This window comes from Gopherus flavomarginatus, chromosome 25, assembly GCF_025201925.1.
Source record: "Gopherus flavomarginatus isolate rGopFla2 chromosome 25, rGopFla2.mat.asm, whole genome shotgun sequence".
NCBI classification, from domain to species: Eukaryota; Metazoa; Chordata; order Testudines; family Testudinidae; genus Gopherus; species Gopherus flavomarginatus.
The window spans coordinates 4,184,426-4,200,805 of record NC_066641.1 but is presented as its reverse complement, the minus strand read 5'-3'; the positions used below and the strand labels follow the sequence as shown (position 1 = coordinate 4,200,805).

The 16,380-nt window shown below is 51.3% G+C and overlaps 1 protein-coding gene across 3 annotated transcripts in view; it reads left to right on the top strand.

Moving 5' to 3' along the window:
• ASIC2 (acid sensing ion channel subunit 2) overlaps positions 1–14,679 on the top strand; it is a 1,140,308-nt gene extending 1,125,629 nt beyond the window's left edge. The window contains exons 9-10 of one of the 3 annotated variants that reach the window (XM_050934950.1): positions 10,714–10,782; positions 13,863–14,679. In XM_050934950.1, coding sequence (XP_050790907.1) covers positions 10,714–10,782; positions 13,863–13,964 — 171 coding nt within the window. In that variant the 3' untranslated portion in view covers positions 13,965–14,679. The remainder of the gene's footprint in view (positions 1–10,713; positions 10,783–13,862) is intronic. The other 2 variants (XM_050934952.1, XM_050934951.1) reach the window with 2 other exon arrangements.
• Positions 14,680–16,380: the final 1,701 nt, after the last annotated feature.

Genomic DNA, 16,380 nt, shown 5'->3' with positions numbered 1-16,380 from the left:
CCACTGACTTCCATTTTGTGTTATTTCTTTTAATGGGGGAAAAAACACTAACCAAGAATCCCCCTTGGCATCACTTCTCCCCTCCTTCACCCTGTCTGTTTGTTCTAGTGAATATTGTGCCGAATCAACAGCACTGGAGCCCAAATCCAATATCATTATCCCCATTTTACCAATGGGGAAACTGAGTCAAAGAGCAGGGCACATGATTTATCCAAGGTCACCCAGCAGCACAGCCAGGAACAGACTGGGTCCCAGGCGAGTGCTCTCTCCGCCAGCCCACACTGCCTCGAAGATGAAGTTTCTCTCTGGTTCCCCACAGGCAAGCAGCCACCTTGTTCCAGAGAGAAGATGGGTTTGTGATTGTAACCCAGGCCTGGGAGTCAGGACACCTGGCTTCTATTCACGGTTCTGCCACAGATTCGCTGAGCACATCACTCGGTGGCTCAGTCTGACTTGTGAACACCTGCAGAAGGAGCTGAAATCGCGGTGTGAACATGCCACACACGTGTGCAAAGCGTTGTTCTTATCACAGCACCTGGCCATGCTCAGTGTCCCACTGCCCAGCAGATGCCAAGGATTATTGCAGGCCATGGCAAGGCTCCTGGATGGGGGGGAAGCTGTCAATACACCCCATCTAGAGCAGGATCAAGGATTTTGGTCTCCAAGGCTGTCGATCCAGCACGCAGCCCACTAGAACAAACAAAGTGAGAGGCTGGAGGGGGACGAAGCTACTCAAAGTGGGAATCTTGGCTGGTTTCTTTCATTAAAAGAAATAAGCGAAAGCAGAATCCACTGAGCCATGAAATATACCGGAGTGTATGTGCAGCATCCAGAAACAGTGGCCGGGTCAGCATGGGGCAGCTCTCTGCAATGAGGGGAATATTGTTTCGTGTCTCTGCCCGCGATGAGCGCGTCCCCTTTCTGGTATCACTGGTGCCTCAGTTGAATCGGTTGACTCGGCCAGGCAGAAAACGACTGCCTTTTTTCCACAGGAGGTGCAATTTGTGCTGCAAATGAAAGAAGTGGAGAGAAGTCCAGACACTCAGGTGGTGGGGTTGAGGTTTGATATTTCATACACCCTGAGGGCCTAATGGACCCACGTATAACATCCTCCGCATCACGTCCATGTATTTAAAATCAGAACCAAACCACCAGGTGCATCAGGTCTGGAACGTTTCAGCGAGAGGTTGGGGTGGTGGGTCTCAGCTGTGACCCCTCTGCCAGGGCGTGAGTGGGGTCTGGAAGGAGCTCACATGCCAGCGGCTCCGTCACCAGGGTGATGAGCATGGGACAAGTGACCCACACTACTGAATGCCAACCAGCATGGCTGGCACTTCTCTGCCCTCTCAGCAGTGGGCTCAGAGGCTGGGTGGGCCATGGAGACTCATAGACTTATAGACTTATAGACTTTAGGGTCAGAAGGGACCAATATGATCAGCTGCTCACTGCTACAGGGGTGTCCGTTCAGCACCGGGACACATTCATGGAGGAAGCCAGCCCAGGTTGTGCTCAGCAGTCGCACCTTCCATCTGTCGGGGTTCTGTGCAAAGGAGAGGGGGTCAATCTCCTCATCCTTGTTTTACAGATGGAGACAAAGTGGGCTCAGAGGGTCAAGTGACTGTCCCAGGTCCCAGCTCTAAGATAGAACCCAGGTGTCCTACTGCCTCATCTGGGCCCCGCCCAGTCCAGTCAAAGACACCAACATGTCCCCCCGTGGAGAGCTTTAACTCCCCACTACCCCGAGCCCCCCATGTTTCACATCCTCAGCACCACCCAGGAACAGAGCATCTGCCTGTGTCGCCAGCTCCTAAGAGCAGCAAATGAGTCGGGCTGTCGGGCCGCATCGCGGTGGTTTCAGTTTCCACTTCACTAGCGTGCAGACTGGTGGAATAGACGCTTCATCCAATGAGTCGTCTCAGAGCGAAGCACCTGGCCGGCCCGCACGTGCTGGGCACTCATTCTGCCTCAGCCGGACAAACGTGATATTTCCTAGGGGCCAGGCCCAGGCTAGCCTCAGTGAACACAGCAGAGGGAGGCATTGAACCTTCTGGCTCCCTACATGTTCCATCCTTCCCATGCCCTCACTGCTGCCTTCCTTTTGTCCTGTCTCCCTCCACAGCCCTCGGAGCAATGCCCTGCCCCCTGTGAGCTCCCCAGCCTCTGCATTTCCACATGCACCTGCTTCATGCCCTGCCGCCCAAGGGGTCACCCATTGCTTTGCACCCAAGAGACGAACTGGGCCCCTGGATCATCCTGCTGTGGGGCACCGACGCTAGGAGATCATATCCCCTCCAGCCATGCCAGTTCACATGGCAGCCTCTACAAGGGGGCAGCTGGGCTTCATTCTGGAGTCTCCCCCACTCTGTCACCCCATCCTCTGGAACTCGACTGCCTCTTCCGCCTCCTCCCCACAGGGGGGCAGTGTAGTCCTGGGGTGGGGGATGCCGGTGTGGGAGCCAGATGTCCCAGCTCTGCTGTGGCTTCTTTGCCTGACATAAGGGGAACTCCCCTAGTACAGCGGGCCAACACGAACCCGCAAATCAGGCCTTTGTCATGCACAGGCCTCATACTGGCCTGATTTCACCCAAGCCCACACACAGCTCCCCTTCAGCACAGGGTTGGATCAAGTCAGGGCCCGGGCCTCAGTTTCCCTCTGCTGTGAAATAGGGATAATGATACCCACTTTACAAAGCGTGTTGCTGATATGTTCACACCACACAGCACGAATCCAAGCAGGCTGACTTGTGGCCAGACCTACTGTGGGACAAATGGGGTCTCTCCCCTGGCCATAGGTGTATCGAATATGGCTTGGGGAGGCAGCCTTTTCCTTCCTCCGAAAGGGAATTTCATAACCTCGGAGCACTTTCACTTAGAGCTGAACAAATAATAGAGATTCAGTTTGACGGGCTAAACCGCAAACTCTGAAAAAATTCCAGCTTGTCTCAAACCAAAACACATTTTTTTATATCAAATCAAAAACACACAAACCAAAAAAAAACATGTTGAATTGACAGAAATGTTTCACGTCAACTCGACACAAATTTTGTTTCAAGTTTGTCATCTGGATTTTGGCCATTTCAGGTGTTTTTCACCCTTTCTGGGGTTTTGTTTTTTTTTTGGAGGGGGGTTAATTGGCCAAATTTGAAATCCAAACACCACCTCAGCGCAAAGCACTGAAGTATTTCAAATTGGAAGTGTCTCGACTCTTTGGGGAGGAACATTTCCCCCTCTGAAACTATCCATGAAATTCTCTGTTGGGCTCCAAAAAATGCCCTTTTTTTGCAGTGAAGAAAGAAAAGAAAAGAAAAGAAAAAATTCCCCCCACCTCTAATTTCATTAACATCCCATAACAGCCCACTTTAGGGATCTCCCTGCTCAGGCTTTGCACTGCATCCTTCACATGATGATCTACGGGCTTGACCTGGCATCTTAAAACTCGGTCTTGGGACCCTAAATCCAGAGAGAAGCAGGCACCTGCAACAGAGTCACTTAAACAGGAAGAAGAAACTGGCTAGTCAATGATGCAAATATCCCACACTGTTCTCCTGAGCTGGCCAGCCGTAGGGAATACGCTGCGTGGGGTGTGTGCTGCCAAGATGGAGCATCCTGTGTGGTCACAGAGCCTGGGTTTATAGAAAAGGGACCTGCTTTAGCAGGCTACAGAGGCCTGGAAAATGCCCAAGTTTAGAGACGTGGAATATGAACTGTGTTCTGGAGAGGGGAGATTAGAGATGGTGGCGAAAATCTGCATCCAAATCGCCAACAGAGCTGCAAGGCAGGCAGGAAACCACAGTTGCCCCATTGAGGTCAGGACAGGCGGTGATGGCTGAAATCGAGGTCAAATGTTAAGGGGCTCTGCCTCACTCCAGAGCAGAGCGAGGGCAAAGAACAGCTGGGGAATCTCTCTCGCTGGCAATATTACAAGCTAGGTTGGATGCCTGCCTACGAGGAACGGCTTATGGAGAAAGGTGTCAAGCCTTCCATTGGACAGAGGCCCCATCACTAGTCCTGCCCTCCCCCAAGAGGCTGAGGATTTCAAGAAAGCCTGAGGGAGTTCGTTGCCCAGCCGACTCATAGACTCATAGACTCATAGGTCAGAAGGGACCAATATGATCATCTAGTCTGACCTCCTGCACAAGGCAGGCCACAGAACCCCACCCATCCAATTTTATAACAATCCCTATCCCTGGACCGAGTTATTGAAATCCTCAAAATTGGTTTGAAGACCTCAAGCTGCAGAGAAACCACCAGCAAGCTACTCGTGCCCCACGCTGCAGGGGAAGGTGAAAAACCTCCAGGGCCCCTGCCAATCCGCCCTGGAGGAAAATTCCTTCCCGACCCCAAATATGGCGATCAGCTGAACCCTGAGCATGTGGGCAAGACTCACCAGCCAGCACCCGAGAAGGAATTCTCTGCAGTAACTCAGTTCCCATCCCATCCAACATCTCCCCGCAGACCATTGAGCAGACCTATCTGGTGGTAATCCAAGTTCAATTGCCCAAATTAACAATCCTATCATAACATCCCCTCCATATACTTATCAAGCTTTGTCTTAAAGCCAGGAAAGTCTTTTGCCCCCACTACTTCCCTCGGAAGGCTGTTCCAGAACTTCACTCCCCTAATGGTTAGAAACCTTCGTCTAATTTCAAGTCTAAACTTCCTAATATCCAGTTTATACCCATTTGTCCTTGTGCCTACATTAGTACTAAACTTAAATAATTCCTCTCCCTCCCTAACGTTAACCCCCCTGATATATTTATATAGAGCAAGCATATCCCCCCGCAGCCTTCTTTTGGCCAGGCTAAACAAGCCAAGCTCTTTGAGTGTCCTTTCATAAGGCAGTTTTTCCATTCCTCGGATCATCCTTGTAGCCCGTCTCTGAACCTGTTCCAGTTTGAATTCATTCATCAGTGATCATTCCCCAAGGTTGTGCACAGCGCTGTACAAAATGCAAACATCACAGCAGGCCCTGTCCTGGTGCACTGACAGCCAAGGAGAATCCAATCTGATTCCTTACATGTGGGGCCTGCGGTAGAAGTAGCCTTCAGGAGGGATTGCGCTGAAGAAAAGATGGGACCCTGGGGACTGGGAAGTGGCTCATGGCTGCATGGATGATAGTGGGGGGCTTTGAGACTGCCATGGTGATGAAGGAATATTATAAAAAGACAAGATCTGAGCTACAAAAGGGGAGGACATGAATTTCATATTCAGTCCAGTGAGCAAGTGTAATGCTGACAGACCCTGCTTGCTGGTGAGCAGGTTAAAACCGGGCAACCTCAGTGAATGAGCCGAAAGCCAACTGGCTGTTGAGCAGACTCGTTTAATTCTCTCGCTAAGTGGTCTTGGGGCCACTAGAGGGGGCACAGCAGCGCCCCCAGGAGGTGTGTGGGTCACCCAGGCAGGGACTAATCTGAATGGCATCTCACCACTGGCACCAGCTATCCTATAAATCCTGTCCAGAATCCAAGAACATGCAGATGGAACTGCTGGACGTGCGACTTCCCCCGGAAGAATGGCAAGTTGCAGAATAAGAGCACCAAGCAGCTGTCTTAATTCGGGGGCCACCGGCTCCCTGCGTCTGGGACACCCATCTCCAGCACTTTGGCTCCGCACTGGAGAGCTGATGGCGAGCGCTCAGCTCCTGTCAGGGCCGGTGGCTCGAAAAGCTGCCATCTCAGAGAATACCCCCATCTTACCAGAGCTAAACAGCGTCAGGGATGGAGGAGCGCTGTCAGCCCTGCATGCGGGAGAACAGCATAGAGTCAAGAGGGGCCAGCGTGTGCTCCAAACGTACGTGGCCCACAGAGGTTTGCTATGCTGCTCCTGGCTGCCTTCACCTTTAAAGCAGAGGGGGAGGAAAGGGGAGCCTGCTGATTGCAGGTCCCAGCATGCTGTGCGCCTTCGTGGTCAGCTTTGGGGAGGCTATTCTGAGTTATCTAGTCAGAGACATTCATCAAGGAACTTGTGTCTCTGTGTTAGACCCGAACAAAGCCCACGGGAGAGGGGCTGCAATGGGAAATGTTCAGGACAGTCTGCGAGGTGTGTGTGGGTATTACACACCATGTGCTCCTGGCACACTGCTGTCGGGTCTCACTGCATGAGAGGCGGGTGTCAGAGTCAGGGCTCAAGCGCTTGCATTGCAGACTCAGAGCCAGGCTGCCACGGCATGAGGCTGCACTCAGGCCGACCCAGGAGACAGGGCACAGACCCAGCAAGGGAAGGGGCACGGGGTGTCCAGCGGATGTCAGAATACCTGGTCCTGAGCCTTCCTCTGGCCATGGAAGGCCCCTTGTGCAGATGTGGCTGCAGGACACAGATGATCCAAGAGTGCTGGGTCTGCACCTGAGAGCAGAGTGAGTCTCAATCCACCCCCACCCTGCATTGGGAAGCTGTGAGTTTTAAAGGCACTTAGTGCTGCTTTCTGACCTGGTCCCTACCTTCTATTGGATGCTGGGCCCGGAGGCCCAGAGCGGCTAAGTGACTTGTCCAAGGTCACACAAGAGATCTGTGGCAGAGCCAGGAATTAGTTCCAGGTCCCTGGCATCGTACCCCACAGCCTTAACCATAAGGCCACTCTTCCCTTCTGCTCCTGGAGCATTTAACCCGCTCACCCTTTGGGCATGTCGCCACGTGCTCCTGTCCCAGCTCCATACACCCTCCTTTCCCTACTCAGCTGGCTTGTTACATCAGCTTGCTCCTGCTGCCCATCCTTGGACTGAGCAGCACCTCACTCTGAAACAAGCCAGCGGCTCTAACTCACCACTGATGGTTAAGCGGGAATGATTTCAATGCAAGCTGCTACTAAAGCAGCCATTGATTTCCAGGAGGGCTATTCACAGAGTGGAAAAGGCTACTGAGAAGTCACAGCGCGGTGGCACCCGAGCACGGCAATCTCGGGTGGTGTGCAGCGCTGATGTCATGAGGACGCAGATTCATTTAAGCAGCATTAGTCGTACAATTCCACCGGCGTAAAGGTGGCAGAATTGGGCTTTTGGACTCCAATCAGTTGAAGTCAGGGACTGCCCTTACTTTGTATATGTCTAGCACTGCGCACAATGCGGCCCTGATCCCGACTGCTACAATGCAACAAATAATCATTTATCCCTCAGGCACTAAGGATTTGCCCTCGGTAGCAACTTACAGCAATTTACTTAGTTACATGAGAGCTCCCCATTGTCCGCGGAGCGCAGCAGAAGCATGCGTAAGAGAGGAGCAAAAAAACGGAAATACAGGTTTCCAGTTGCAAACAATGACTCTCTCCCATGGGCAGGCGCAAAGTTGTGCCAGTTAAATGCTAGGACATATGTTGTTTCACTTCTTAAACAAAAAGCTATTTTAGTGACAGGCAGAGAATACTTCAGTAAAATAGTTGAAATTTTTTGACCATTTTAGTAAACTAGTTTTGAACATATGCAAATATTGTTGTGAAATAGTTTCTGAACATATGCCTTTTTCAAATATCCAGGATATTTTAGTCTCATGCAATTTGAGACAGTCAAATCCATTTTCAAAAGCACCTGAATCATAAGAGCTAGCACTTAGATCCTGCTTTTAAGCAGAAGATCTCAAAGCACTTTACAGTGTCCTTATGTTATAGGTAGGGAAACTGAGGCACAAAGCGACAACGTGAATTGCTCAAGGTCACCCAGGACTCCAGTTGCAGAGTTGGGAATAGAACTTAGGTGTCCTGAATTCTAGTGCAGTGCTGTAACCACTCAGTCAGACTACCTTCCTTGGCTTTGGCATATGTGGCTTATTGATTTTCAATCAGCCTTTGGCCCCTGACTTGCTTAGGGACTTTTAAACAATCCCACTTTAAGGCCTGGTCTATGCTAAAAAGTTAGATTGGCCCAGGTACATGAAAAATCCACACTGCTGTGAGTTGTAGTTAAGCCAGCCTAAGCCCCCAGTATAGACAGCGCTAGCTTGATGGAAGAATTTTTCCATCAACCTCGCTCCTGCCTCTTGGGGAAGTGGCTTATGTACACCAGTGGGAGAACCCTCCAGTCAGCACAGGTAGCGTCCGCACTGAAGCGCGACAGCTGCCGAGCTATGGCTGTGCCTCTGTAGCATTTCAAGAGTAGACAAGCCTTATGTGTTATTAAAGAGGTAGTGATGCATTTGCAATGTAGGGGAGGCAGTTCTACAGACAGAGTCCCTTCTGAGCAGCCATTCATATTGAGTGGCATTGTTTTGCAATAAAATATAATGAAAAATACGAGCATAAAACTCATCCGGGCTTTGGCGTTCAAACAGACTCTGCTCCCTGGTTTATCTCTCAATCTGTGCGCACACAGAATTTGATTAAAATCCAACGAGCCAGTGTCTCTTTTGGATTTTTTGATAGGAAGGTAATAAGAATTCCCTCAAATAAAGTTTCTGGTGGGGAGGGGGGAGGGTTTCCATTCATAGAAGCTGGAGAATATTTTTCTCGATACTTTTTTTTCCTTTGGCAAACATTGATTTCTTGGTGTTATGAATGGAAATAACACTTTATTCCGTGAGGCCTCTGCACAATTGCACAGCACATCCCAAGAGTGTTATACGCGGAGAACATCTGGAAGAACTGTTAGAGATGAGCAACCTTCATTGACAAAGGCCTTGTTTACACAGGGGAAATTGACCTGCAGAACTCTTCCAGAATCACCTTTCTGGAATACGTATTCTGGTATAATTTAGCTATCCTGGAATACCTCCCTTGTATGCACACGCTATCCCAGAATAAACGCTGTTCTGGAATAGCTATTACAGATCAATTTCCCCTTGCAGAGAAGTCCCAATATTCTGGGGTTAGGACCCTAGAGATATTCTGGGATTAGGATCTGTCACATAACACAAGAACCAGGGGTTCACCAATGAAATTAACAGGTTTAAAACAAACCAAAGGACGTAATTCTTCACACAACACTCAGCCAACCTGTGGAACTCATTGCCGGAGGATGTTCTGAAGGCCAAAAGTATAACTGGGTAAAAAAAAAAGAGCTAGATAAGTTCATGGAGGATTGGTCCATCAATGGCCATTAGCCAAGATGGTCAGGGAGGCAACCCCATGCTCTGGGTATTTCTAAACCTCTGACTGCCAGAAGCTGAGACTCAATGATAGGGTGGCTCACTCAATACATTGCCCTGTTCTGTTCATTCCCTCTAAAGCTTCAGGCACCAGCTGCTGTCAGGTGACAGGATGCTGGGCTAGATGACCCATGGTCTGACCCAGTGCACCCGTTCTCATGTTCTTATGCAGATAGGTTATTCCATAAGAGTCCACTTAGGGAGGTACTTGCAATTTCCTTTGAAGCACCTGGTACTGGCAGTCAGAGATAGAATTAGATAGACCGCTGGTCTGATCCAGAGTGGCAGTTCCCACGCTTCTGTCAAAATATCTTTGCCCATCCACCAGCTTTCATGGCCTGTCTGGAAACAGGCCTTCTTGCTCGAGCTGCTCAGGAAATGTTTGGGGGGTTTTTTTCAGGGAAGAGTTTGGATGAAAACATGATGTCAGAATTTTTGTACATGTTTTGGGTTCGCCTGGAAGGCCCAACATTCTGTGGTTTTCAGCAACTGACAAATTTCAGATGGACGGGCAAAAATTTGGAGCGGGAGGTTAGTGAAAAATTTTTACCTGGCCAACTGAGATTTTTCAATAACCCAAAAAATGTCACTAGGAACACCCTTTTCCACTGGCATTTCTAATTCAACAAAATAGCTGTCTTCCATCAGAAAACGTCCTCCTCTTCCCCAATTTTTTCTGTCAAGGAAACGGACTCCCCCCTCCCCCACAAAAAAAATACTGCAGATCTCCTGGGTCCTCTGTGCAGAGAACCTTTTTCTCTGCATTGCCTGCTGCCCCTTCTGCTGGCTTCTCTGATGGGTCTTAGGGAGGAAAATGTGACTCCATGGGACCCTCCTCTTTTGCTTTAGCCTGTCCCCTCCCCAGCCATGGAGCCACAATGCTGCTGCAGGATCTGGGCCAGTTGGGAACTGTGCTGCAGAGCCAGCTTTTCCCCCTTCCTCAGCTTCCGCTGGCCTCCGCTGGCCAGAGAGCCTGACCCTTAAGCACTTCCCTCATTCAATTGCAACAGCTCCAGTTAGTCAAATGTGGCGCTCCCCCGCCTGTCAGTTTGCATTCCCAAGCAGCTGGATCCAGCCGTCTAGCATGACCTGCCGTGCCCGGCAGCGTCTGTTCTGTGAGGGCGCCGTGCGAGGGGACTGCTCCAGCAATTAAGCTGCTCCCATGAAGCCCTTCTGCTCAGCGCAACATTTGCAGCCTCTTAGACTCATGCCAGCACTGCTGGAGCCGGATGTGCAGTCAGACCTGGCACCCCGTCCCCATGGAGCCACCCGGCTCATAAGGGTGGCAGGGGCCGGGCCCACTCAGCACTGAGGTGTGGGGCACACAATTGAGGGGAAGCATGGCCCATTGCAGTGCCCATTCATAGAAACAGGGCTTGTGGTCTCACCTGGAGCCAATCCTGCTGGGAGGGTCTGATGCCAGACTGCAGTGCCAGGAGCTGCACTGGAGAGTGATCTGGCCTTCCACGTTCACATGGAGACGTCAAGCTGCCACCAGACCCTTTAGGGGGCCAGGGAAGATCCCAGAGGGGTCTTAGAGAATGAGTGGTTGTCCGGGCTGGCTGGGTGCTGCTACTGCTCAGGGAGGAGAGCTGTGACTGGCTGTTCCTACCTAAAGTAACCAAGTCTGCCTCTCTCTTTCAGCTGATCAAGGAAAGATTGTTAGACCTGCTTGGCAAGGAGGAGGAGGAGGGGAGCCATGATGAAAACGTGGTAAGGCTCCCCATCAGTACCGTCCGCGGGGGACTCAATACTACGGGAAGGCAGCATGGCCAACCCCACCACCAGGAGCCAGGCCCCCGTCAGTTGCAACAGCTTCAGTTGCTCAGGAGATGGCTCTAAAAATCATGAGGTTATTTTTGAAGGGGGATGGGTCTTTTGAATTGCTTTCTGCTTTTTGAGCATTTGCAGGGGTTGGGAGGAGTCCTATTTTCCAACTTCTCTTTGAAACCCTGAGGACTAGAACCTCACTTTAAAACAAAACAAAAAAGAATGAAAGCTGAGATTCCCAGCCGGGGCTTTAAGAAAAACACCACATAGTGCAAGGCGTGCGATAAAATCTTCAGCGTTGTCAAGAGCGAATGTGTAGAAACTTCAAGCAAGGTAGACAGGTCGGGTTTGGAGAAGAGAGATGAAACTGAAGAAAAACTGCCCATTCTTTCACAAAGCATTCACTCCGACCAACGGGAGACGCTGGAAAGAACTTTCCAAGCAGAGCTCTTCCAAACACAAGAAAACAATTTTGTTCAAAATGGCAAACTTGTTTCTGTTTCACGGGGTTTGAAATTGACCCATTTGTCTATTTTTTCATGAAATTTTAACTGGCATTTTTCTCAAAACGTTATCCCCAAAACACGTTGTCTGGCTGAAAACTGAGTGCTCAATACCTGCTTTTTTGATGATACGTTTGGAAATGATTTCTATAAACATGGCAATCAGTTGTCAATACAAACAGTAATAAAAACGATCAGGGGAAATATTGCCGAAAATGGACAATTTCAATCCTGTTGACAGCTGTTTGAAAAAAAGTTTCAGTGATTTTTTATTTTTTTGAGGGGGAGGCATTTTTCAGCTACAACAAAAAGTGGAATCGTGTGCAAAACCAAATTGAAGCTCTATTTCGGAGACAGCTTTCCAGCCCACTCCAAGCAGGCCTTTCCCCTCTGTGCCCACAGTGCAGGCCTTCTGGATGGCTCTGGCCCAGATCCTCAGAGGTATTTAGGCACTTAACTCCCATTGATTTCCGTGGGAGTTAGGCACTTGAATACATGGACCGAAGGCCCTGGTTAAATGGAGGCTCATGTCTCCCTATAACAGCTCTGCCCAGTCTCAAATGCAGACCCTGGGTGTCCCTATGGAGTGCAACAAAGCACTTTCCAGCCCTCTTGCTGATTTAAGGATTGTCGTGTGGTCCTCCGCATCTGGGAAGTCTCAGCTCCCTGGATGGGGAAGGGGAGGAGAAGCAGAACTAAGCCAACCCATTTGGAATCTGACCTTTTCCGATATCTCCCTGGGGTTCTCTGACACTCAGCCCATCCCCAGTCAGTGGAGAATCCAGGGAAGCATTGAGCAAGGCAGGAGCAGGCACATGCAAGCTCTGGAACTCACCTCGCTGCTCTGTCTCTAGGACCCAGGAGAAGTTTAAACTACTTGCCAGCCATGTTCTCCCAGCAGCAGGACCAAAGGAAGAGCCTGGGGGGGAGGGGGGCTCCTGGGCTGACCTTCTCCACACTGCTTGGGACCCATGCTGGCACCATCCATTCAAATAACTCGAGTTGATCTGGACTTTCCCACAATTTTTTTCTTCGGTGGAAAATGCAGTGGAAAATGTTCCACCTGAAGAGTTTCCAGTTCTGCTAAAATAATGAAAAATACGTAAAATTAACCCATCCTGGACCTCATTCATTCGCCCGCATTTAATGTCAAACGAGGGTGCCGGTGGGGGAGGCCCCCAATTGTAGCCATTTGGGAAACGTTTCATTTTTTCACAAAACACAACGTCTCCGCTGGAAAGGAAACAGAATGGAAACGTTCGCCTGGCTTTGCAATTTCCCATCCGCAAATCGGACATTTTGCCCCAAATGACTAAACCCCATTTTTTCCACTGGGAAAATATTTTGGTCCTAAAATTTCCACCAGCTGTGCTGGTAAGGGAAAGCCCCAAATGCTGGGTCCTTGCAGCCCCGTGCAGAAACTGTGTGTGTAAGAGATGCTGCGTGTCCCTGATGCTGAGTGAAGAGAAGGGTTGGGACCAATGGAGAGACTGGGGCTGGGGCACTCCGGACTGGGGATATTTCACTAGATGGGGAAGCGAGGGTAAGTGGAAGGTTCTGCTCTGCCGCCCTGCACTACAAAGCACAACGTGATGCTCTCCCCCAGCCCCATCCTGCCCCCCAGCTGTTACTCAGCGCCTCTAAGGCTCTGACTACGTTACACTATAAACATGGTCCCAGACTCAGGTTTGAGCCAAACCCCACCTCTGTCTACACAGAACTCAGCCTGACTCAGGTGAGGCACCCCTCTGGACTCAGGCTTATGGATCCTGCTTGGCGGGGTAGGCGTCAGAGCCAAGTCTGGCAGAAATGCGAGTCCACGCGTGGATACCGCTGAAGCCGCAGACCCAAGCCAGCAGGGCAGCATAGTGCAGCGTGGATGCGTTAGCACGGCTGTGAGCTCCGGGTTCAGCGACTGTAAACCCAGGGTCACAATGCCGTGTGGACACTTAAGCGCGGGTTTGTAAACACCGAGTCCGCAAGTGCCAGGTTTAAATGCAGTGTAGCCATATCCCAAATTCCAGCCTGAAGGATCTGACCCGCCCATGGGGCAGCATGGGACACCCAGGGGGGCAGGCTTCACCATCCCACCTCTGGGTTGACAGGCTTTGTCCAGCCCTCACTGAGCTGAATCAGTTGTGGGGCATGACTCAGGTTCAGAGAGCTGGGGGGCTGGCTGTGCTGACCCACCTGCCAGCCGCATAGGTGGCAGCCCCGTCACACCCCTGGCATGCCTGCTTTCAGGATAAGCATGGCTCTGCAGCCCCCGATCAGCTGGGAGCCCAAGCAGAGGGCTGTCAAAAGACAGAAGTGTATTGCTACCCTCGGCCACCACTTAGCCAAGCTAGCATCCTGCTGCTGCCCAAGGAGACTGGGGAAGTGACCATTCCAGGTACGCCCAGGCAAAACATACCTGCCATGCTGCTGACCGGGAGGTGGGGCAGCCCGAATTCAATAGCACCCCCTGGCAGCACGAGAGCTGAGACCCCCTGTGGTAACCCTGTCGCTCTCCTTCCCCAGAGCACTTGCGACCCCATTCCAAATCATTCCGAAACCATCAGCCACACTGTGAACGTGCCCCTGCAGACGACCCTGGGAACGCTGGAGGAAATCGCCTGCTGACACCTCTTCACCAGCTCCGGAGTGCCAAGACCAGCTGAAAGGAGACTGCCCAGGAAAGCAAGGACCAAGCTCAGGTTTTCACCGGGGGAAAAGGAATAAAATCGCTATGCATTACAAAAAAATAATATATATCTATGTATAACTGTATATATATTATACATCTCTGCCAAAACCAAGCGAGCGACGCCTTGGCCTTGACACGCGTCGTCCTTTCCTGTGGGGGGGGCTCGTCTTCGGGATCTGAAGACACACTTGTTTTTGAACTGTACAGACCAACCCAGAAACTAAGAAAGCCACCATTTCATATACTGTCGACTGTATAAAGCACTTGCATGCCGGTACTTTTTATGGCAATCTATTCCTAGCTGTCTTTCTAAGCTCTGTTCCTCTGTACAGGCTCTGATTTCACTACCAAGAAGGAATTTTGCGGGCCCGTCCGGCCCTGAAATCGCCGTTAATTAGGCTGTATTAGAATAAAGAACCAAACAAACGTGCAGCTCTTGGACTCTCCTTACCGCCTTGTTCTTCGTGTCAGTTTGCTAGGCCCGGCCCCCCAAAGGCTAAGCCGTGCTGCAGCCGGGCCTGGCAGAGGGACCACACCTGCAGCCCGACTCCCTGACCTGGATGGCTCTCGGATGACCACACCCGCGGCTACTGCGTCGTGCTCCTGGGTCTCTAACGCAGCTTGTACGGTCTGGTTTGGGGAGGGGTAGGAACGGGCGTGGGGGTGGGCAGGAACGGGCGTGGGGGTTATTTTTCATTCCTTTCCGTTGTGCGTTTTCCTCGTTCTCCTGACTGATATTAAAGCTGGTCTTGTGGAAATGGCCAGACCGTGTCATTCCTGCTTTGCCTCCAACCCCGCTCACCACCGTCCCAGGCTCAGGGCGGATAGAGCAGCTGGGATCCCCCCGTCAATTGGCTGTTTTGGTGGAAGGGTCCCCTGCATTTGGCCCTGCTGCCTCTCTGGTGGGTAGGGAAAGGGGGCAGCTGGGCTCATCCTCCACGGCCTACCCCTCGATTGTTAACAGGCAGCCAATCCAGCCTCTTCCTGCTGCATCAAACGGGGGCAGGCTGTGTGCTTTGTCAGTGTGTGGGCACATTGGGTATTAGCCAACGCCCTCCAGCCCGTCCCCTTCCCAGGTAATCTCCAGGGTGGACTTTGTTCTTCCCAAAGCTGAGAGCAGAGCACCTCCTTCGTTTGGGCCCGGGCAGCTGCTCCTCCACGCTGGCGCATCAGGCGACACCACTAGGACATCAATAACACCACCCAGCTGATCGGGACCAGAGCTCCCCTGGGGCTGTTTGTGTTGTTCCCGACCTGCGAAGCCACCCACACATTCCCACACAAACCCTGTGGCTTCCCTCCCAACAAGCCCCAGCCCCGTTATAAGATTGCCGGGCCCTGCCCTAGCACAGAGTCTAGCCTGTCAGTGCCGCTGCAGGAATCTCCAATGTCAGCCTCCCAACGTCCTGCTGCTAGTCAGCTGCTCTGAAGCATCTCTTGGATTCAGACTCCCGGAAGCACTTGCTTGGCTATGATTCTCTTTGCAGAGGAGCTGGAAGCAGACCCCCTACTGTGGCCTCCCGTGTCCCCCTCCTGTATCATAGAATCATAGAAGATCAGGGTTGGAAGGGACCTCAAGAGGAATCTAGTTCAACCCCCTGCTCAAAGCAGGACCAACCCCAACTAAATCTAGCTGTAGCCTTCCAGAACACAGCCCAAACCTCCAGACAGCCATGGCGGCTCCTCCTGACCCTGCTTTGCAATAGACTTGTCATGCTGGCCATAAACAATGCGCTTGACTGGCCCTCCAATTTCCCTCAAAGCCCCAGAAGGGTCCCTTTTTGGCAGCCAAATACCGTGAGTAGAACAAATGATACGTATATCAGCGAACAGCGGTATGACGGGCCAGCTCCTCAACTGGTGCAGATCGGCACACCTCAGTTGGCTTCTGTGGGTTTATGCCAATTTACACCAGTTGGGAATCTGGCCCTACAGGCTTCCCTGGGTCTCCGTCAGGGCCGCCCCTTGGACAGCACCAGCATTGGGGGTATTTAGTGGGTATTTAACTAGTTCTAATCAACTCCAAAGAGTTTTACCATTTCCTAGAAAGTGCAAAATTCCATCCCTCTCCCTGACCTCCACTGCACTTAGCCCGGGGAGCAGCGTAAATTCTGGCCTCACTGCATTGCCAGTGCGTATGGATTATGGGGAGGGTGACCAGACAGCAAATGTGAAAACTCGGGACAGGGGTGGGGGTGGGGGTAATAGGAGCCTATATAAGAAAAAGACCCAAAAATCAGGACTGTCCCTATAAAATTGGGACATCTGGTCACCCTGATTATGGGGATGCAGCCTAGAGATTTCACTAATACTCCCCACCAGCCGAGAAGGTGCCTCCCAGAACACCCAGCA